Source organism: Oryzias latipes, chromosome 23 (genome assembly GCF_002234675.1).
Source record: "Oryzias latipes chromosome 23, ASM223467v1".
NCBI classification, from domain to species: Eukaryota; Metazoa; Chordata; class Actinopteri; order Beloniformes; family Adrianichthyidae; genus Oryzias; species Oryzias latipes.
In genome coordinates this window covers 6,759,561-6,781,588 of record NC_019881.2, presented here as the reverse complement: position 1 = coordinate 6,781,588, position 22,028 = coordinate 6,759,561, and the positions used below count along the sequence as shown (strand labels likewise).

The following is a 22,028-nucleotide window of genomic DNA, read 5'->3' as shown; positions in this document are numbered from 1 at the left end:
GGAAGCTGGAGGGTGGGGGGGATTTTTTTTTTTTTTTTCTTTTGGAGAGCATGACTGATACTGTACTGCGTCCTGTCCAAAGCTCTCTGTTAAAGCAACACAGAGGCTTCCGATGCGTCTTAACCAGGTTATGTTTCATTTGCCACGCAGATCGTCCATCCCACTGTGAGTATGCGGCGCCGCGGCGCCTCGTCGTATTCAGACAGCCCATCTGTAGACGGGCACCTGTTGCCCGTCGTTTTACTTTCTCGAATCTCCACGCGGTGGCTGACTGATCATTTTTGTGTGTTTTTTTAAAGTCAACACATTTGTGTTTGCATACATGTGTGTTCCCCAAGCCCCCCCCCCCCCCCAGAGACCAACCAAATGCTTCCCATTTGAAATCTCAGCGCGAAGCTTTCAAGTGTTTGACCTAATTTCTCTGGCAGCAAAAAATCCGCCGGTGAAGGCCTTCCTCTGTTTGTGTGTGTGCGCGCACACACACACGCAGCTCTGGGTGTTTCCTCCTCGCCTTTTTCTAACAGGAAGCTGATGCGGAGTTCAGCTGAGGACAGGGGGAAAAGGCCTTTTCTTTCCACTCAGAATCATTTCAGAGTGAAAAAAAGAGAAGAGTTGAGAGAGGAGGGAAAAAAATCCAGCCCTGCTGCATTGATTCAACACTCTGCAATCTGCCCATTTTTTTTTCTCCTCTTCCCTCCCTGTGTTCACTCTTTTCTGTCTATTTCAGCATTTTCTTTTTTACTATTTTGTAGTTTTTATGGCAGCAAATGGTTCAGTTTGTGCCGATTTAATGTTCCCAATAATGTGAGGAGGTTTCTTTTAGTTGGAGGGGAGCTAAGGAAGCTTGCAAATGAAGCCGAGCCCCGTGGAGGTTTTTTCGGTTCAGTTTCGACATACCCACAGCAAAGAGGCAAGCCGTGCTCTGCACCAAGGAAGAAGAGAAATTAAAGCACACCCACCCAACTATCTGGGCTAAGGTCAGTGTCTCGGCTGAGAGAAACCCTCCCAAAATGTAGTTTCTCCACATTTGTATTTGGGGTTCAGGGAAAAGTGCTTCTAAGAGGAATTAAACCCACAAATGTGTGTGTGGGGGGGGATGATTGTATTAAAAAGAAGAAACCAGAGATGATTTTGCTGAATGATGTCCCCCACACGTTTGCCTCTTCACGCTTCCTGTTAGAAATTCAGGAACTAGATTGAAGCCAACTCCAGAAACGGCTGGAGCAAAAGCTTAATTCTATATAATCTCGTCTACAAGGTTTTGTGTATTTATTGCAGTGAAGGGAGGCTTTAAGAATGAAAATGGGCCAGACTCTAAGAGAAACCACCTACCCCCCCCCCCCCCCCCCTCCTCATGTCTCTTCAAAATCTCCCAACTGTTTGAGTCGTGTGAGAATGAAAAACGCAGAGGAAATCTGCAGAAATCGCAACAACGGTGGAGGTTTGAATGCAACGAAGTCTACAGTAGAGGAGAAAAGCTTGGAACAGAGCTGAAGCTGGTTGTGATCATGCTCAGAATAGCCACAATATTGGGAAAACCGCTATAAAAAAATAAATATCACTTTATTCACTTCTATGATTAAAAATGAGTTTTTCTTTTAAATGATGTAAAATTGAAAGAAAGTACAAAAGCTGTGGTTGAATTGAATAATAATTGATGTGTTGGTAATTCTCCGTGGAACAGAAATGTTTTGTAGCTTCAACAAAAAAAGAGGTTCCGGTAAGAATGTTCTGTTCCCGGCGTGTTCCGGTACACCATGTGAGGGAACAGCAAGTCACTGTGCAACATACGTCCTAATTGATCACGGATTTAGCTTATTTATTACTAAAAACGACAGACAGCTTGGAGTTTTATGCTTCTTTTTTTGTCCATTTTCTTCTGGTTCCTGCAGGGTGAGCAGCACGTGGAGCAGCAGCGGCATCAGGGAGGAGGTGAAGCCGGCACAGACCAACAAGAATACTGGAAAAGGATGATGGGTAAATTCACACTCGTCCTCAGATGGAAAAAGTGTCGACACTCACATTATGCAGCCTTAGATTTAAAAACAGTAAAAACTGCAACAAATAATTCATACATGTGGGTTTTTTTCAGCCTGCTTCTCTTTCACTTTGCCTTTTTTATGTTTAAAATGTGTTTTCTTTTCCTGATTATTAGGACTTGCCTTCAAAGAAAAAGTTCAAACTGAATCTCAACCTTAGTGGTTTTCATAAGCACTTTGACCCAACTTTGAGGAGTTTAGCGTCTCCCCTCATCCGTCGTGACATTGTGTGCTACTAAAACAGAAAACAGGATGTTTTGTTCTGGCTGAACTGTGTTTACATTTATTTTTTACGTGTTTTTAGTAACAACAGTTATTTAGATTGTTCATTAGTAAAGTGAGAACAAAGGCTTTAGCTCTGTAGGAACAACTCATGTGTAAAAATGGCAAACAGTCATTTTTTATTTTTTTAGGTAGAAATATTTGTATTTCATTTGATAATTAAACTTGGCTACTCAGAAGCTCTGATATAGTACTTTTGTTGGGAATAACGCTGCATCCTAAGCTTGTTTCTAGGAAAACCTGTCTCTTAATTTAACATTTTTAAAGTGGAAAGAAAAAAGTTTTAATTTGAAATAATCATTTTTGTGGCTGTGAGTTCTGTGTGCTGACCTTAGGGACATTCCTTCATCATCATCATCATCATCATCCATCTCTCACACGGGTGAATTCTTCTTTGTACGTAGTTTGAGTTTGTTTTGATTTAACTGATGCTATAAGATCAATACCACTTCTCAAAAGATTTATGAAATTTTGCTTGGATTGTAACAAACTAGATTCTCCTTTTAATGCAGTTTATTGTCTTCTGGTTGTTTAACAACTTCATTCTGCACATCAGCCACAGAATCCAATTGCTGCTCCTACAGTGGAATGTTTGAGATCATTCAACGGGACTCAATGAAACCTAACATTTTACCATTAAACCAACTTACTCACACAACTAGTAAAACTGAATAAAAGAGGGACTTTTAATGACAAAATTATGAAAGTTTTTTTGAAAGGTTTGAAGCAATATCGAATTTTTTTCAGTAAAGATTGATATAAAAATTATTTATTCAAACCCATCCCTATGAAGTGAACAGGACGTTTGTCTGATAGATGATACTATCAGAACTATCTAGTGCCCTGGATTTGAAAAGCAATTCGGAGACCATTCTCACAACTTTTTTTTTTTTTTTTAAACGGCGAATATGACTTAATCAATTTAACTAAGTCAAAATCTCATTGATGTGAGCGTTTTGCAACAATTATTTATGAATTTACTGTCTTCTGAAGATAAAAACCTTGATGGTTTATTTAAAAAAAAAAAGCATTTAAAAATTTTTTTTTTGTTCCGACGCAATGCGTTGTGATTTAAATTTGCCAATCTAGTGAGCATCGATGCGCACTGGTTTTCACAGAGACTACTGGGAAATTTCTAGGGCACTGGATTTTGGAATTGTAGATTCGGACAGCACTAGAAAATGGCGAGTGGACTATGTAGTGAGAAGGGAAGGAATTTGGCCACAGCCATAGTGTGATTGAAACATTCCAGTCTGTAGTTGATGACGTGACATTCAATGGTTTTGAGCATCATCAGCTTCAATTATTTCTCTCTGGAGCTTCAAATATGACACACTGTAGGAGTTATTAAAAGAAAAGCAGAATAATAAACCCTACTTTTCTTCTCCCAGTGAACTAAATTCTAAAAAAAATGGCTTAGCATATGTCATCTATACCAGTGGTCTCCAATCTTTTTCACACTATGGACCGACAATGTTTTCATAGACCAGCCTAGACGAGGCTGAAGTTGGCGTCCGATTATTCGTTTTTTAATTACATTTTATTTATTTTTGCCTTGAGTTATGTGGGTTTAGTTTATCTGCATCCTCTATAAAATATCTGCAGCTGCTTTAAACTTGGTTTGTACTCTGGATTTGATGTAGGAACCAAAAACTGTGATGTAGAATTTCCCTTCAGCCTTTTCAATATATAATCATAAATGTTAACCCACCGTTTGAACAACTTTATTAGCAGTATCCTGCTGCTAATAAGATAGTTGATTACTGAATATTCTGCATTATTATTATGGTCTGTGGGAACAACTGTCCCAATAAATCCACATTTGTTTTTTAAATGCAGCTTCCTGTTATTTTGAAGTCAAAGGCTCGTCTTTTGTTTCCTCACTGACTTTTCAGCGAAATGAAACTTTCCAAACAGGTTTTTTTGTCTTTAACTTTGCGAGCTTGTGGACTTTAATTTAGTGGTCAGAACAGCCGCTTTAACAAAGTAGCGGATGGATTTTCAACCTGTAAGCAAGCGAATGGACATTTGTGAATGAGTCGGACGTGGAGGAGAGAATCCAGTAGTTTTCCAAAATAAAACTTCCTTTAGAATCAGATTAGAATACATTGAAAAAGTGTAAGTAGTGTTTTCTCTCTCTCTCTCGCTCGCTCGCTCGCTCTCTGGTACCAAATGTCCAAATGGCACCGGTTTGCTTCCCGGTTGGGGACCCCTGATAAATGTCATCTAAATGAATGCTCTGGTTAAAGTAACTAACAAATTAGAGTAAGAAAAACTCACAGAAGAAACAGAATAACAGAGACATGAATCCTTTTCTCAACATGCTTTATGAAGTTAAACAGAAGAGCCGTTTGGATGGAGGTCGGTCTCGTCTGTTATCGCTGGTGTTTTGTCCTCTCCTTACATTTCCTCTGCCTTTCGGCCTGCAGAGTTGTAGCTCATGTGTGACCTCTGCAGGTGTCGCTGCATATACAGTACTGCAGAGTGGAATAAAACACACACCCACTAAAAAAAAAACCCCTTCCATTAATTTTTGTTTATTAGTTTTTAGCATCTTTGACATTAAGGTTGTGTCCAAATTTACTCACTTCTCCCATTTTGTCAGAGTCCAAATCTACCATTCCAAAATCCAGTGATCTGGAAACTTCCCAGAAGTCTCTGCGAAAAACCAGTGTGCATCGATGCCCACTAGATTGGCGAATTTAGACCACAATGCATTGCGTTTGAATGATTTGCCTTTTGAAAATGATAAATATAAGTTAAAAAAAGTGGGTAAAAAAACGAGTCAAGAACCGACTCTATAAGTGACCCTGTATTTGAAACTTGTGGAATCAGGTGGACAAAAAATAATAATAATGATCAGTAATTCTAGTCTTTTTATATATTATTTGTTATGCTACATAGATATTATTAGATATTATATGTACAAATAGTGCTAACAGAAACAAAGGTTTGTATTCAAAGGCACTTTAAAGGGTCTGAAGCGGCACAAAAATAAGAATACATTTTTGATGGACTTAATTTATGAACATACATTTATTACAAATCTTCACAAAAATGTATATACATTTTTTATTTGTTAAAATTGCCCAGGTTTATATAATCAGAAACATGGTGGATTCATAAATAGTCTTCATAAAAGGTTCATATTTATTAGGTTTCTTCATTTAATTTCTAGATTAATTAAATAAACCATTGGAATTGATCAATCCTGTTCATCTGAGGTCAAGCGGGCAGCCTCCTTCCAAATGTAGTCATCCTCGGACTCCAACTAAGGAATTATTTAGACAGAAGAGATCGACTAAGAAACCTTTTTTTCTTCTTTTTTTCTTTTTCAACTATGGTAAAATTGTTCCCAGTGGTCTTTTAATTATAATTATGCCATTTGTAGCCAAAATAAAAAAAACCTGTGTTGTTTTCAAGGACAGCAGAGAGGTAGTAGTTCATTAGAAATTTGCCTCTGAGTTGTGGGCGGGACCATTGGCGTTGAGCAACTCCGCCCCCTTTCCCCTCTCCTTTGCTGAGAGCTCGGAGCAGGGAGGTCGTGGCCCTCCCAGCGTATTATCAGCGTAACAGATGAGCTCTTTTTCTAAATGACATTTTTTTTCGTCTGCTCCTGAATCGCAACGATTTGCATAAAGAAATTCTCAGAAATGAAAAATTTTAAGCTCAGAAAAATGCCACATTTTTTTAACATGTTAAAACATGTTAAAAACACCAAAAACACCCTTTTCATCTTAGTGGGTCTTTAATGAGCAACAAATGAACTAAAGAAGTTCTTTGGACCTTTTGATTTTTAAGAAGCCTGGAGACACCAAACATCTGCTTTCTAGCCATGGACAGATGGTCACATAAGTAACAGAGAGAAAAAGTCATTACTTAGGAACCCTTTGAGTACTTGTAGTTGTATACATTCCCGCACAGAGCCCCCCACAGTGATGAGTCATTTCATTTTTTAGCTTTTCTCTGTAGCCCAGTTACGACACTCATAGATTGACTCAAATAAAGCTATCTTGAGTTGGAATTGTCTGATTATGGGCCATCTCTCTGTTGGTTCTTTTCCATTCAACCTATGAAGCCATTCTAAACTTCACCGTGCCTCTTTACTGTTGATGTTCATGGTTTTTTTTAGGGGCGGAGCTTATTTCTTTAATAATAATAAATCGGGTGATAAAAGAGACACTTTTTTCTCTCTTTTAGTGCTGCTTTATGCAAGTTGTCTTCACTGTCTTTGTCGTAACTGTGTGTGTGTGCGTGTGTGAAGCAATCAGAGTGGATGATTGCTCTCCACCAGACAACCTCAATGAACTTCTCCACGGCAGAAAGAGTCTCTGTGTCTCGATCTGGGGACGGCCCAGCCTCCACAGAGCGCCGGTCCGCTGCCGCATTGTGGCCCGGGGCCTCATTTGAATGGAGCCTTTAGTATTTCATGTGAACAAGTCAGCGCCATTTGCATTTGTTCCAGTCACAAAGGTTTAACAGGTCAATAGGGACTCCCTGACAGAAAACTAACACTCGCGCTCCCGCTCCCTTTCTCACGTCTCCTCCTTCGCTGTGGCTGTCAGACGTCCAGCGAGCTCCCTGCAGTCGCATGTACTTCAGGCGCTCTAAACGTGTCTGTGTGGTTACGTTCAATGCTCAAGTGTGCCTTTAATTGGTGACAGTGGGGGCGTGGGGTCAGAAAATGGAAGGTGGGACTCCTCAGGCAGTAGTGAAAAGTTGAATTAACATGCATCTTATGGCAGCAGCTCGTGACTAGAGCAGTAATGTGGTGCAACAGGCTCCGTTGCTCATCTCTGCATTATTCACTGTCAGGGAAATCAGATTTGAGCCGATCCCCTCTGAAGATTAACCATCAAGAATTCTGCTTGTAAGCTGATTTTTTTTTTTTTTGAATTATTAAAAAATTAGAGGTAATTTTTAAAAATAAAAGCAATTTCTCTTTTTTTATTATTCTAGTAAAGATGTATTATAAATGTTTTTTCTTATGGGTTCTTCTAAGCTGTTTTTGCCTTCTGTGACTCGGCTTCCTCCAAAATCCAACAAGTGAGCACATTTGTTTCCTGACATTCTCTCAATGCTTAAAAAAAGAAAAAAAATCCTAACTAGAAAAAGCGATCTTAGTTAAAAATTAGCTTTCCACCTTAAAAACCAAGCAAACTTTCTATTGCTGCTGTGGAGTTAGGCTGTCAGGGCAGCGAGGTGTCCCAGTCCTCACAAACATTTCCTGCGTTTTTGTAGCAAAGGCTCCTTTCCTCCTGACTCCCAGGTTTGTTGGTCAACCTGCTGCTGGAGGGAAACCTCAGCGCAGCTGCAGATTACTCAGCCTTCCTCCATCAGATCCGATTTGCAGTGTATTCCCTTCATATCTATATATCCAAATGTACTGATCTGCATACAAGCAGTGAGAGGTACAGTAGTGTCCCTAAGGGTGTATTCAGACTGGACGCATTTGGTTAGTTTCCCCCAACAATCCAGAGCAAATTTTATAATCTGAATTCACCCAAGCGGACCCGGGTTCGAGACCAGGAACAGTGTTTCGAGGTGTCCTTGTTTACTTGTTAGAACGTTCATTTTAACACCACTGAAAACGCTTCTTACATGTTTTTCTGTGTCTCATTATGCGGCACGCACCCGGCGCTGCTGTCACGTCCTCCTAAAAGCGACTTTGTAGTTTTCCTTAACAGAATTCTCTTTAAAAAAAATGCCATAACACGACATCGATGAGACATAGTAACTCATTGAAATGTGGTTGGATGAATGCAGGCTTTTAACGTGATGCACATCGCTTCTCACGCTGTTTTCCCGACCATCTGTATGTCATGAGCACTTAACAGAGTTCCTTCTCAGATGTCTTCTTGTTGCTAACCGCCTTGCAGTCTGCCTCTGCCGTACCAAGATAAAGCAAGTAAAAAGTGTTGGACCTAACGTTGATACAGACATTAAAAACATGGTCAGCGAAAAGTAAAGTTTGAACAAGTGAACTAGCTCGCCAAGGATTGCGGAACAAAGCGTGAGACTTCCATAATTTCTGCCTCTAGTCGCATTGCCCGCCCTCGTAACAAATGACTGAAGAGATCTGTAGTCACATGGTTTTGTTTACAAGCTTTGGTCCGGAACAGGAAAGTCACCTTGACGGCAGTCTGAAAACATGTGGACTGTGTCCGGACCAAATGATTTTCCCAGTCTGAATACTCCTCAAATCTCTGTGTGTTTATGTGTGGTTTAATGTCTTTTGTTGGTCAAAAATGATAAGCTAGGTAAAAAAAAATAAAAATAAAATAAAAACGAATCATGCATGAATTTAAGGCAAATATTTATTTTCTAACTGATCCTGTTAAAGTCAGGCTCATTTAAATTAAAAGCTCTAAACAAACAGGATTAACATCAACCCTGAATGAATTTGATATGCTTCTTCTGAACAATAAAAATAAATATATATATATATATAAATATATACAAATTAAAAAAAATGTTTTGACCATATTTTTAAATTTTAATGTAATTATTACCCTAAAATTACTATCCATGAACACAGACAGATAAACTATGTACTTTTTATTGCATGTCTGCATGAGACTTATGGTGTACATGGGGACAAAAGGCAAATATGATGAGAAGTATTATTAGATGTTAATAGGAATACTGATGTACAGGTTATTGTATGAAATTCTATTAAAAACTGTGAAGTAAGGCTGCTTTTTATGCTGTGTTGCTAAAACAAACGCTCGTCTGGTAATGTGAGGATCCGTGCCGTGCTTTTGATTGTCTAAACCTTTACCTTCATTTGTTTCATAACTTTTGTGTTTAAAAACTATCCCGACACTTGGAGACAACCTTTTATCTCAAAATTTTGTGTACGCTTTAAAGAACTAAAAGTCAAGAATGTGCACATGGAGTTTATCTTTAGCGCTCAGTTTGAATTGGATAAGAAACAAGGCTTTTGTATTCTTTGTCAATGTTTACTACACGTATCAAATTTAGGATTTAAAAAAAAAGGTAAGGACTTGTTAGTATTTTTGAGAGTTAGAATTTGAAAACCCGTCTAAAAGGGGCCTTTGCCACCAGATTTGAGGGCAGACGAATCCTTCTCTAGTAACAAACACACACACGGCAAAACAGGCCCACTAGAAAGAAGTCAAAAATGTTTAAAATGTTCTATAATTAAGTAAATAAAAATGGGTTAATGGGATAAAAGAAATGCTATTTACCAAGAATTGTATTAAAAATGTTAGTCACCCAGTCATGTTTCCCAAAAGCTCTTCAGGAACTTTCTTGATAAGAATTTTTTTCTTGCAAAACAGAAAATGAGACATTTTTTAATTAAAATACGGGTCTTTTTTACCGTCTTTAGATACAGTTTTTGCATGGCAGCCAGGACATAGGTGTCACTTCACTTACTTTAGGGAACAAAAACAAACCAACAGGTCACACTCTGGCCACCCTGACAAGTACAACTGACTTCTCTCTAGATCTCTGAGATGTTCCACCCACCCCCAGTGGAACGTGTGACCTGACGTGGGCTTAAGACATACCTCATTTGAAAGGCTTCTGCAGAGGAGAGCATTGGTGAGCACAACATTTTTGCTTCATACCAAAGCGTGAATAAATGTTCAGTGATCTATGAAACAGCCTTATAAGTGATTGCGGTTGCACATGCTCGGAAATACTTCATATTGTATGAGAAAAAGACTAAAATAGTTCCCGTCAGGTTGCCATGTTCACTCTAGTTGAACAGAATGAGATCAAATATATCGGGAAGTGGTATCTAAATATTAAGTGGAACGTTTGGATCTATCTTCCTGCCTTTTATACTTTGGTCACAACTGCCCTTACAGGTGGATACGGGCTGTCTGAGGGCAAAAAATGGGCAAACCTCTACAGGGCACTGAGGTAACCCGCACGAAATATCAATATCGTAGGCCGTTGGCGATCCCGTAGAGCGAAATTGTTCATGCACGTTTTTTTCTATGGGTATGCCGCGGTCGACGAATCCTAGCAAACACTTATACGACCCGTAAAGGTGAACTAGGTAAGATGCAGGCGTGTCGTATGGGTTTTTTTTTCAATCCCCCCAAATCCTGCACACTAAGCGGGGAGCCTATTCGTGCTGTTAAAGTGGTAAGTTGCACTCCTTCCATGCAGCCTGACTGTTAGAATTTAGGAAATTAGACAGCCCTATGGGCGTCCTACAGGGACTTGCATATCACGTGCACACCCTGATGCTGCGGCATTTGCACGCCACCGGTAAGGATTCAGTATGCGCACCTTACAAACAACTAAATTGTGGTGTAAGGGCAACGTATGACTGCATCAGCCGTACGCCATAAGTGCATCTTTACAAATACCTAACGATATAGTTACTACACCCACAACAATGGTACGCTCCTCTTTCATGACATCGCCTTGAGTTGGCAGTATGAGCCTAGAGGGAACTAAAAGACACACCTGCGCTCCCCTTGAGATGCAGCCGCACCTCTCTACGACCCCATACGGGCCCGGACAACCCAAAAACTCCCAGCATGACTAAGGCCTAAGTAGCTTCTTTTTGAAAGGGTGACTTCATGGGATAAGTCCACAGTTTTGAAGACATTGTGAGCGTTTGATTTATTGCTTTTAAATGGAGTTTAATGTTGTAATCAGACAAAGTGTTTAGGTGTGTTTGAATGTCTGACTGCTGTCGCTGTCTTACTGTGTCTGTCTCTAAGGAAACGAAACACAAATACAAGACTATTTGTGGATGATTTCCAAGCAGAAATGTGTAAACGAGTTGATGGGAACATATTTTTCACTGCGAGAACTCGACTTTAGCCGATCATTGTACCTCGCCAAAATGAATTGGTCTCAAGCAGGAGGTTATAATTTTGTTTAGAACCATATCTGTGGGATAGCAGAGAAAAAAGTCTGTCCCCCCCCTGCCATTTTTCAACGCACCCCAAAAAGTTAATAACGCTTTGAAGCAAAAAATGTAGGATTTGCATTTAATACAGTATCACTGTGTGTAGTATAGAGAGTTCCTCTGTGCTGCTACTGGTTAGTTTTGAGCATGAAAGTGTATTGGACGGACTAAATAAGAGAAATGGAAAAATCTTCCGACACCAGAGTTTCTAGGGGTGGGGGGGTGGCTTAATTTTTTTTTTTTACTTTACACTCCCCATTTTGTTAGATACAGACGCACAAAAGGCTGTAGGTGAATATGAAACTGTTAACGTGCTGCAGTACTGTCTCTAATGGCAAAGTAACAATCAGTTTGTAGGATTCCTGCTGGAATACTTAGATGATTCCCTTCTAATGTTCGCGTTGAGCCACCGTTTGGACTTCGCTTCCAATTATGGCTCCAAACTCTCCCAGAGCCCGGCGTCAGGTGCTGCCCTCGGCCAGCCAGCCAGCCAGCCAGCCAGCCAGCCAGGCCTGTGTCCGTGCCCAGAGAGCCCGACCTGGCAGCTCCAAGGCTGCGACGTGTGAAACGCTGCACACAAAGGGACTCCCTCCATCTGTATGCAGCCTACATAGGCAGGCTTTTGTTGCAGTCGACAGGCACATGACTGCTAGCATCTTAACCCCTGAGAGCCAGCGTCTCTCTTCTCCACTCACTGAACTGTACACTGAAGGAGAAACCAGTCAATCAACACAAAAAAAAGCTGTTTAATATAGTTTTGCATTCTAGAATGTGCTTTTTAATCATGTGATGCTATAATTAGGTTTTGTTTTGGGTTCATACTCATTATTTAATAGAATTTTTTTAAGTTTCATTTGAAAATGAATGTTGGGCAATAATACAGGAAAAATAAATCCAGATTATTTCTGTTGGAAAGTCATAAAAATAGTTATTAGGAATATTTTTCATCTATAAATGCATTAATGCATATGTTATAGAATCTCTGTTACTTTTCAAAGAACTTACAAAACATCCAAGTCAACTAAAAAAATATAAAAATATATATTTATTTTTAGGGGGTCATAGTAAAAAAAAGTGTTAAGATGCATAAACATGCAGTCATAACCTATAAATGACAGACAACTTTTCAGATTGGAGGCTTTTTTTAAAAGTTTGTTTCTGTTGACTTATCTTTTTTTTTTAATTACAAAAAACTGCCGAAGTGAAATTCTTCAACTTTTTAAAAACTGAAGGTTTTTGAAGTTATAAATTATGTAAATTTAAAAAGCGAGTCCCTTTTATTTCGTCCTTAACTTAAAGAAATATTTGGAATGACTTTTTATGTCTTCTATGTCACTAAGCGGTCAAAAAAACTAAATTTTGTTTTTTTTTTTAACATAAAATATCCATATTGTTGGTTTTATGTTTGGAAAAGCTGGCGGGCCTGTAAGCCTTTTACCACATGCAGCGTAGAATGTTCCAGACACACACGTGCAGAAATAGGAACTCTTTCCAAAACCTTTAGTCAGACGGACTCGATCAGAATAAGTAGAACTCTTTCTAAAGTTCCACCTTTCATGAAAGAAACATGAACAAAAAAAGCTATCCTATAAAGTTCTCCCAGGACCTTCCTGGCTGGGTCCGATCCTGAGGAAGGCTGGGGGTACCAGAGGCTGCCGTTTGGGCCGAGCCAGGTCCACTCAGGCCCGTCCAGGCTTCAGAGGCTGTGTGACGTGGCATTAAACTAGAACCAACAGCAGGTCCGAACGCTTTAGGAGGTGGTACCAGTCTCTGAGAACATGAGAGAGCTGCAAACGTGTTTGATAAGAGCTGCTTTAAAAAAAGAATCCCGATGTTTCTGTGTGAGGGCCCTGACATGTGAACAGTTCACACCACCGTCAGAGAGGTGTGTTTCTGTGGAGGAAAGAAGAGAGGTAAGTTTAAAAAAATAGATAGATTACACTTTTTTCTTATTCATATAGTTAGAAATCTGATTTATTTTTAACATATAGAAATGAATTAACTTTGAAAAAATTCAGCTCTTGATTTGTATTAAAAGTTTTTTTTTTATGATGTAGTTTTATGCACAGCTTTACTGTTCTTGTGTATTTTATTGTTTTCTTTTGTTGCTCAAATTAGATTTTATAAATTAAAATAAATACCAAAGATAAAAATGTAAATGCAAACTAAATTAGATAAACTTTTTTAATGAAACAAACTTTTTCAGTTGAACTGGTTGCAAAAAAAGGCTGATAAAGTGGAATCTTTTCGAGGACAGTGATTCTCCCGACGCCCAGACTTCACTTAAACGAAGAAGAAGCACAGAAAAGAGAAGCTGTGAAGCTGCCACAGTGCTGCTGGATTTACAGGATTTACTGTTGTTTTTAAAAGCCGTTTAGGACACGTCGTCTGTAGCGATAGCAGGTCCATTTTCTCCTTTCCTTCCCAAGCTTGGCTCTGCTGTCCTGCCGTGCAGCCTCCCTCCACACACAGAAGCTCGGCTTTTTTTTGGTTAATTATTATCAAGGAAATGCATTTGAGTCAAAGTGCTTCGATAATGCACTTGATACCACTTAGTTTACAACAAATTATGTGTTTTCTTAACTTAAAAGTTCTACATTTACTCTTTCAGCACATATTTAATTGTTTTTTCCTTTTAACAAAAATAAAACTAAATTAAAAAAACATTTGAAACTGTTAAAATACAGTAATTTTAAGGTTGGATTTCAATTTTAAAAAAAAGTTTTATTCTGTGGTTTGGGAACCAATTTTAGTAAAACATTTTTGGTGTTAATAGATTTTTCCAAACTTCTCTCTCTTAGCTCATGTACAAATTCATAAGGATAAAGAAAATGTCAAATGAAAAACCTTAAGTAATTTATAAATTAATATCCACATCTCAACTTGAATCCATTTAAATATGTAGGAAAACCACCAATTTTGCTTTTCTCCTTTTGTAGATTTGTTTCTTATAAATAAGGTTTGATAGATTTAATGTATGAAAATCCCACAATATTCATTTAGATAATGTAAAAAAAACCTCAAATTTAACAGTAAATAATTGCATTTTTGTAAAGATGCTTTTTTTAAACCAAAAATGTGCATTTTGGTTCAAATAAATGTTAAATTTTGTGTCATTAGAACATACTCCTAATTGTTCCTTTTTAACAAATCTTTACATTTAGGGAATTTGGGGAACTAAGTTAAACAAATGAAGGTGAAGCTGGAATCTGTTTGCACGAGTTTTAAGTGAAAAAATTTGACCGTTTGGTCTTTTTTCCAGACCATTTTTCATTTAATGTCTAAAATAAAAATGAGTTTTAGTAAATGTAGTTTCTGCTTCTGTAAACGATGCTCTCAAACCTTTTAATTCACATTAGGAGACAAATTCATTATTGTGCAGCCATGCGCCATTTAAAAAAAGAAAAAAGAAAAATATATGTGTATTTAGTAAACGTTATTAAAGAGATGAAATGTGTTTTTAATAACGGTGAAGTGCATTTTTCAGCACAGACTTAAATCCTCCCAAAGTTACTGAAGGAATTTCTACAGTGGAAGCTCCAGACGCATCTGTTGCTTGTAGATGAGAATTCAAATAAAATAAATGTAAAACGTGTTACATATTAGTTATGTTTTCCAGTCTGCAGGTTTTTTTTGACCACATTATCCACGCTGTGTGGGTGTGGATCTTTCAAGCCACCATCTTGTCTCCCACTGTCCTCCATTTTGTAACTCTTCCTCCTTTTTCTCGCCTTATTTGTCTTCTATTTTTTCCCTATTCTTCTAAGTTCCTCCAAACTTTCTCCTTTTATTCAAAAAAATTAAAATCCAACTATTTTACTTTTTTTCGTTTTTCATTTCCCCCCAAGTTAGTGCTTCCTGTGTGTTTCCGCTCCTCTAGTTCTCTTTCTGCTCGCCTCCCTGCCGGGGTTAAATTCTGAAGGTGCCTTGCTTAAAGACGGCGTTGTGCTCCCATACGGCAGCAAGTCCAAAGCTGCCTGAACAAGCAGGCCTCCTCAAAAGGAGGACGAGTTGACAAAGGGCTTATCTCCTAAAACATTTCGTCTGCGTAATCAGCCGCTCCTGAGTCAGAAGGGGTCATGTGACCCGCCGCCCTGTAATGACCACCGGGGGTCAAGTAGGTTAATAGAGACTGATGTATGGGGCCCCAGAGTGACATCCCAAAGGAGATGGCCCCTTAATCCTTATTAGGCCTCGGTGTTAGTGATCCTTACCTTTCAAAGCAAACAGCATGCTCCCTTTTGCCGCGGGGCCCCCGCCTGCTCCTGCCGTCACACTTCTGACCCCGGGGTCGCGGCCTCTGTTCACAAGCCTTCAGAGGTTTGACCCTAAAGGTCACAACTGTAATAGAGAAGCTGTCGAGGCGCGTGCTGCCGAGAGGCCCCTCCGTGGACCACCTCGCAGAGGGAGCGGGCCCGCCGCCCCGCGCGCCGGCGAGAGGAAGGCGCATTTGTGTCGACGTGACCGGCAGGCCTAAAAGGCTCCAATAAGTCATTCTTGAAAAGAAAAAGAAAACACCTTTTAATTAAATACATTTAACAGCATTTGATTTCAGAATAATTAACATTTATATATTTTTGCCTTTTTTTAAACGATATTTAGTAAATGAATCCAGATTTTAAGGTGAGCCTTCTGTATTTGCTGTGATTCAGACACTGTGCTTTGTATCTTTAAGATTTTAGTTATCAAGTAAAGTGTGTGACTTTCCCCTCAGCAGGTGTGTGTGGTAATAGTTGGTGTTTGCAGCTGTGAGTTCAGTATGACTCATGAGGATGTGACGGTATGTGAGGTCCGATAACACCTCCAAACCTCCCTTCAAGTCCGATTCCATGGAGCTGCTTCTATTTCAATAAAGCTTGCACGGTCGTCGGCTCGACCTTCTGCAGAGACCTCCGTCTTGAGCGGCGGCTTGAAGTGTAAACTCCTCGCCTGCTCTCGTGCTCCTCTCCAGAGCCTGAACCCAACTCGCATTCTTATCATATCTCGGCGCGATACGTCTTTACACACTCGGAGCATTTATGGTCGGCCCTTATTCGCTTTATGGCTGTTGAGTCATGGAGATGTGAGAGAGGAGGGGTTGTTAATGCTGGAGTTTCATCAATGGCCGCTCGCGCGGGGGCCACTCCTGCAGGGGCGAGGCCGCGCAGAAGGCTCCAGTGTCAGAAATTGGCAGCGGAGCCAAAGCCAGAGCCGTATCCTCAGATGAACCCTCCACCACGTATGGAGCAGCAGGCTCTGCCGGCTCCTTTCAACTCCCCGCCACATGTTGCAGGACACACAACTGACACACCTTAAAACAAGAAGCTAAAGCTCTGCTATTGATCCTAGAAAGAGAACAAAAACATTTTGTTAGCGCTGTTATTTGATTTGCTCTCAGAAGGCTGATGTTGTGGCGTTTTCTGCTTGCTGGGGCTGGGATTGGTTCAAAATGGTGGCGAGATTGTGACATCACACCTGATCAGCGCTTGGTTTTAGACCTATTTTTGCTTGTCGGGGGCTGCAACTGACATCAGAAAGACTTGTTTTTTGTGTATTTTTGGTACAGTTTGATACAAAACTCTGTAAAGTTGTGTTTTTCTGAGGCTTCCCTTTGCCGCATGTCCCCTTCTCTAAGGCGCCCGCCGCAGCGTACCCGCCTTTTCATGCAGCGGGGAGCTTACCGGCAGCCATGTTAGTTTGCTGTACGATTGCTGCGTTCCTCCTCCGTTTGTTCCCCTAGACAGAACACACACAGCAACACAAAAAACGGGAGGGTTTTAACCACTGGTCGTGTTTAACGGTTCCTCCTCACAACATTCAGACATTTCCAGAGATTTTTATCATGATGTTCGACACGTTTTTCCGTCCTTCGCTCTATAACACAACCACTAATTCAGGCAGAGAAGAAGGGAAAACTGTGCCTCTGCTGAGTTCTGGTTTCTTTTGGGGAAAGGAGACTGCAGGGGAGGGGAGTTGCATCCCAAAAAAAAGAGGAAGTTTTCTTTTTTTCTTCTTTCTTGCTGTGGGGGAATCTTTTCCAGAAATGGAGCATTACAGTTTTTGGTGGGAGGAAGTGGTGGAGATGGTGATACAGGGAGAAAGGCGACTAAAGGGTTGGGATCTGGCACCAAAACATCCCCCTCACGTAAACTGGGAGCGTTTCCCCCGCCGCACGGTGCCCTGTTGGACAAGAAAGGGTGGAGGACGGAGCCGGCTGGACACCGACGGGGAGGGAGGAGGGTGCAGGGAAACGAGGAGTCATCAGCGGAGTCCATTTTAATCTCTCGCCTCTTCTGCAGAGCGAGGGCGGCCCCGGTAATGCCGGCGCCGCAGTAATCATCTTTGGATTTTTACGGTGTTTTGCACCAGATCAGTCCCAGCCGCTCGTTAATGCGCGTCTGATTGCAGTCGAATGACATTTGCCAGGACGAGCGCTGTAAAACAGCAGCTCCGTTCCAAACCTGGGTCCTGTAATCATTTGGGAGTGCTGGCTGTAACTATCTTCAGGAGGAGCGCTCTGCCTCCCCCTGACCGCCCCGCCTCGCGCACGTCATACAGTTGAAAACGCGCCGCTCGCGCTCACTCCCACATGTCCCTGTTTCATCATCAGCTGAGCTGGTTTTCCTCCACTCACGGCTCGCCTCCTCCTCCTCCTCCTCCTCCCTCTCTCTCTCTTTTTTTTTTTTTTCAATCCATTGCTCTTCTCCTCCTTCTCCCTCTTTCTCTCCCTGGGTCCCGGCCACATGCGAGAGGGTACGCCAGGACGGAGCAGCTCTGGAAAAAAAAAAAAGAGAGAGAGAGAGAGAGAGAGAGGAGGCGGGAGGGGGGCTGCTCTGCTGCTATTTCTACAGGCAGGCCCTCCCCTTTGGCTGCTCTGTGCCAAAAGAGGAAGGGATTTTTTTTTTCTTTTTCACTACTCCCAGTCCCAGGATTTTAACCCTCTGCCTGCTCCTTCTGCACACTGCTCCTCAGCAACAAGTGGCTCTGCTTTTGCTCCTCTTTAATACAGACACTTTTCACTTCATTTTTACTTCTGGGTCGTCTCCATGGTGACTCACTGAAGACTTTTTGAGCACGTGGACGGCCGACTGAAGCTGTGGACGGAGGCATCTTTCCCCCCCCCCTGCTCCTTCGGTTTCTCCTGGCTGTTCGCTGGCCTCATTCCTGCACTGCTCTCCCACCTTACATCTGTGCAGACCTGTTCCCTCTTTTAGATTCCCGGCCCCACCCGCTCCCTCCGCGCTCCCTCTATCCGTCGTGGGCAGTCTGGAATTGAAACGGGAGCAGGAGGGCGGAGCAATGGCGGGGCTTTTTTTCTGGGACAGGTGCCAATTCCCCGAACAAAAGACACAAGAGGCCAAAAAAAAAAAAAGAGTGAGTTGGATGTGAGCTGCAGGGAAGCAGCAGCAGTTTTTTTCAGGAACTGGTCTGCGCTGGAAGCAGGCGTGGAACTGGTTTGAGGTCTCTGTGGCGTTCACCAACCGAGCAGCAGCAGCAGCACAGATCTTGAATATCTGCCCCCCCTCTTCCTCCTCTTTGCTCCCGTGAAGGCATTCGAGTTGCGAGCGGGGAGAAGAAGAGGGGCGGATGGAGTTAGCAGCGGGCAGAGGGAGGGAGGAGTTGTGCCTCCCCCCCCACCCCCACCTCAATGCCAAGTCTTCTGCATTATTCATATGCCCGGGCCGGAGCTGCGATCTGACTGGCTGTCTGACCTAGCATTCATCCGACATTGAGCAGCTCTGTTTGCTAACATTCCTCATTCAAAGCCTTGTTAACTGCCAGACGGGAGGAACACGCGACTCCATGGGAAACCCACATGGCCTCCCCATTGTGGCAGGGCCCCCGATAGGCTCTGATTCTTGAGCGGTAAATGACAGAAGGGAGCAAAAGGAGCTACGTTAGAAAAGCTGTTAGCTGAGCGTACCAGTGGGAGTGGGTTTGAGGAAAGTGGATGGATTTATTTTTTTGGGGGGAAAAATTCTTCCTCCAGAGAGACGGACGGATGTGTAGGGAAGGCGTTTTTCAGGGACTGAGAATGGGGGGGGGCTCTCATCGGCGTGCCCGCCTACTCCTTGTAGGAAGAGGAGAAGCTGAGCTCCATCTCTGCCCTTCTCCTCCACAGCAGCTGCCTTCTGATGGCTCCATCAGTTAAACGGCAGAGATTTACTCCGGATAGGCGATTACCCCGGTGTCTCCAAAGCCATCAGTCTCAGGGTGAGTCGGTGTGTGTGGGTGTGAAGGTAAGTGTTTTACTGTGTGTGTGTGTAGCATGCATCCATGCAGAGGTTTCATTTGAATAACTGACCTGTTCTCCACGTTTAGATGTTCAAACCCTCCGTTTAGATGTTGTTTCCACAACCGTACGACAGAATAAAAGAAAAGAGCTTTATGTCAATACCAATGAACAAGCTGGGAAAGCGTACGCTTTTTAAAATTCTTGTAAAACTATGCTAATCGTACTGCTATCTTCTCACCTGTGGGTTTCTGAGCTGTAAGTGTGAGCAAAGGAGAAGGTTTTGGAGGTCTCTGAGGTAGACTAGTGCTGTAATGCTGGGCTTAGGGCCAGACGAGGCCTGCTGCACAAGGCCGAGTCCCACCACTATGTTCTGCCTCCAGCCCCTCCGTGTGCTGTTACCCCCATGGGCTGCTCAGCATCCGAAACTGGGAGCCTTTGGGTTAGAATTCTCCTCAAAACGATCACCTCCACGATTTAGAAATCGTTAATATTTGCTTTTAAAGGTTCCAACGTTTGAAAATGGGTCAGTGCTGACACGTGGCTCCATGTAGTTTTAAGCCACTTGAACATTCCTTGCCTTATCTGTGGAATAAAAAAAAAAGGAATCTATATTTGTAACTGCGGAAAACAAAACGTGACAAAGCTTTTCCGAAACAGCGAAAAATCTAGACATTTCTTTAAACACGAAGATCACGTTTATTCGTCTCATAAGCAAAATATCAGCTTTTAGTTGTTTATGACATTTGTCTCATCATTTAAAAAAAATCTGAGGAGACACACCCCTCATCAGCGCCATCCAGCATGTTGCCCTTCAATTACAACCAATAGATCCATTTTTTTTCGACATTTCTCAATGTGTGTCGGGCGGCGCGTTGAACATTTTCAGTTATCAGTCGACTCTCTTCAAAAAGGTGGATGCTGGAGGCAGCATGAGGCACCACAGACAGCTCTTATGATCCCACCTACACCCTACGATTGACAGGTCTATTCATCCACCACTTGAGTGCCACAGAGCCCAGCGCAAGCCCCCCCACCTCCACAAGAATGCTTGACGTCCCCCCGCCCCCCACACACACACACACACTCTCAAGCCTTCAAGTTCTCTTCTGAAACTATCATTTTGGGAAACAAACACACCATCAGTGTTGGACACCAGTTGGTTCAGACTATCAGCACTTCCAAACTGCTGTTGCATGAGGGTGTAGGAGGAGTGATGAATTTAGAAGTCTTCTGGGGGTTTTGTCCTCCACTATTCTGTTTTCGTGTCCACGCAGCTCCGAGCAAACAGCAAAAAACGCATATTTGTGTGGTCGTTGGCTGTCCTGTCGCATAAGAAATTGACGCGTTTGTTTTAAAGTGTTTTAAAGGATTGCAAATTGCTTTATTTTAATGAATCTCATCTTATGCTCCTTAAGTTGGTTCATTTATTTTATAGTTAAAAAAAATCTTGCGATCTTTCTTGTCAAACTGAAAATTAACAAAGAGCATTTTATTTTGAAATAAATTGAAAAAGAATATCTAACCGGTTTACGCTCCCTCTAGATATATATTTTTTAGTTTTTTCCTTAAACTGCGCCGCTAATTCTTCTACACTGAAAAAGAAGGTTGAATGTTTCCTTTTTTTTTTAAATCACTTAAATAGCACAGAAATGTTTTCAAGTGAAGGTAACACGAAAACACACAAGTCGCTCAATTTTACACACGCACACACATTTGATGCTATGTACCCCATAATGAACCCAGACTCCAAAGATGAATGGGGTTCCCACGCCTCTCCCAAGGAGATCAGGGCACAGCCTTCTCCTTTGAGCATTCACACACACACACACACACACACACTGCAGAAAGCCACACAGTGCTCCATGAACAAACACACACACAGGTGCATTTAAGTATGATGCAAGCACACACACACACGGTAACAGGAACACAATGGATCACTTTAGAGAGCGTGCATACAAACACTCCAGTCATTTGTCATTCAGAGCACGTCAGGCCGTGATAAGGTGTCGGCTGGAGAGATGAAGTCAGACACAGACATCTTTGTTACACTTCGGCATCCAAAAAAGTACTTTTAATTTGAAATCCAAAAAACCGCAGAGGGAAATGAGGTATGACATGTTTTTGGAGTGTTTTATTTTCTGTTGCAGATCAGTTACAGTGTTGTTTGAAGTGTGTGTCTGTGTGTGTGTGTGTCTATGTGTGTGTTTGTGAGAGTCAATATGTTGTGCTTTTGCTCGTGTTTTTTAATTGAGAATCTTTGTGGAGAATTTTTTTGTAGTAAATTAGTTTTAAAAAATTCTTCAGGGTTTGTGTGTGTTTTAGAATGTGTGTTTGGCATTTCGTTTCAAACTTTTATTTTTTTAATTCTCTAAACATCCTGTTTATATTGTCACAGTTCTATCAATTTTTTATACAACCTTACAAAAACATGTTTAAAAAGAAAATTCCAGCAATATAATGCGTTGACTTTTATTTTTTTAAATACTTTAAATACTCTGTTTTTTAGTGTCTGACTATTAATCTTTCAGGTATTTTTGTAATTTTTTTAATTAACTTTAAAACACATGTATAAAACAAATTAGAGCAATAT

The 22,028-nt window shown here is 41.3% G+C and overlaps 1 protein-coding gene and 2 long non-coding RNA genes across 5 annotated transcripts in view; 2 read left to right on the top strand and 1 right to left on the bottom strand.

The window, feature by feature from the left end:
• Positions 1-29: 29 nt before the first annotated feature.
• LOC110017659 lies at positions 30-14,635 on the top strand. Its single transcript, XR_002872780.1, has 3 exons — positions 30-977; positions 1,893-1,977; positions 9,794-14,635. It is a non-coding gene; the product is annotated as an uncharacterized LOC110017659 (long non-coding RNA).
• On the bottom strand, positions 13,003-20,415 carry LOC105357036. 3 transcript variants are annotated; one of them, XR_002872783.1, is made up of 4 exons: positions 19,505-20,415; positions 16,881-16,935; positions 15,435-15,716; positions 13,003-13,113 (listed from the first exon to the last, which is right to left on the bottom strand). It is a non-coding gene; the product is annotated as an uncharacterized LOC105357036 (long non-coding RNA). The 3 variants fall into 3 exon arrangements; XR_002872781.1 differs by having other exon boundaries at positions 15,435-16,935; XR_002872782.1 differs by lacking the exon at positions 19,505-20,415 and having other exon boundaries at positions 16,881-18,300.
• The window catches only part of ppara (peroxisome proliferator activated receptor alpha), a 28,578-nt gene continuing 25,212 nt past the window's right edge, over positions 18,663-22,028 (top strand). Inside the window, exon 1 of the mRNA XM_020713987.2 lies at positions 18,663-19,413. Within this exon, the coding sequence (XP_020569646.1) occupies positions 19,335-19,413 (79 nt within the window). The 5' untranslated portion in view covers positions 18,663-19,334. The remainder of the gene's footprint in view (positions 19,414-22,028) is intronic.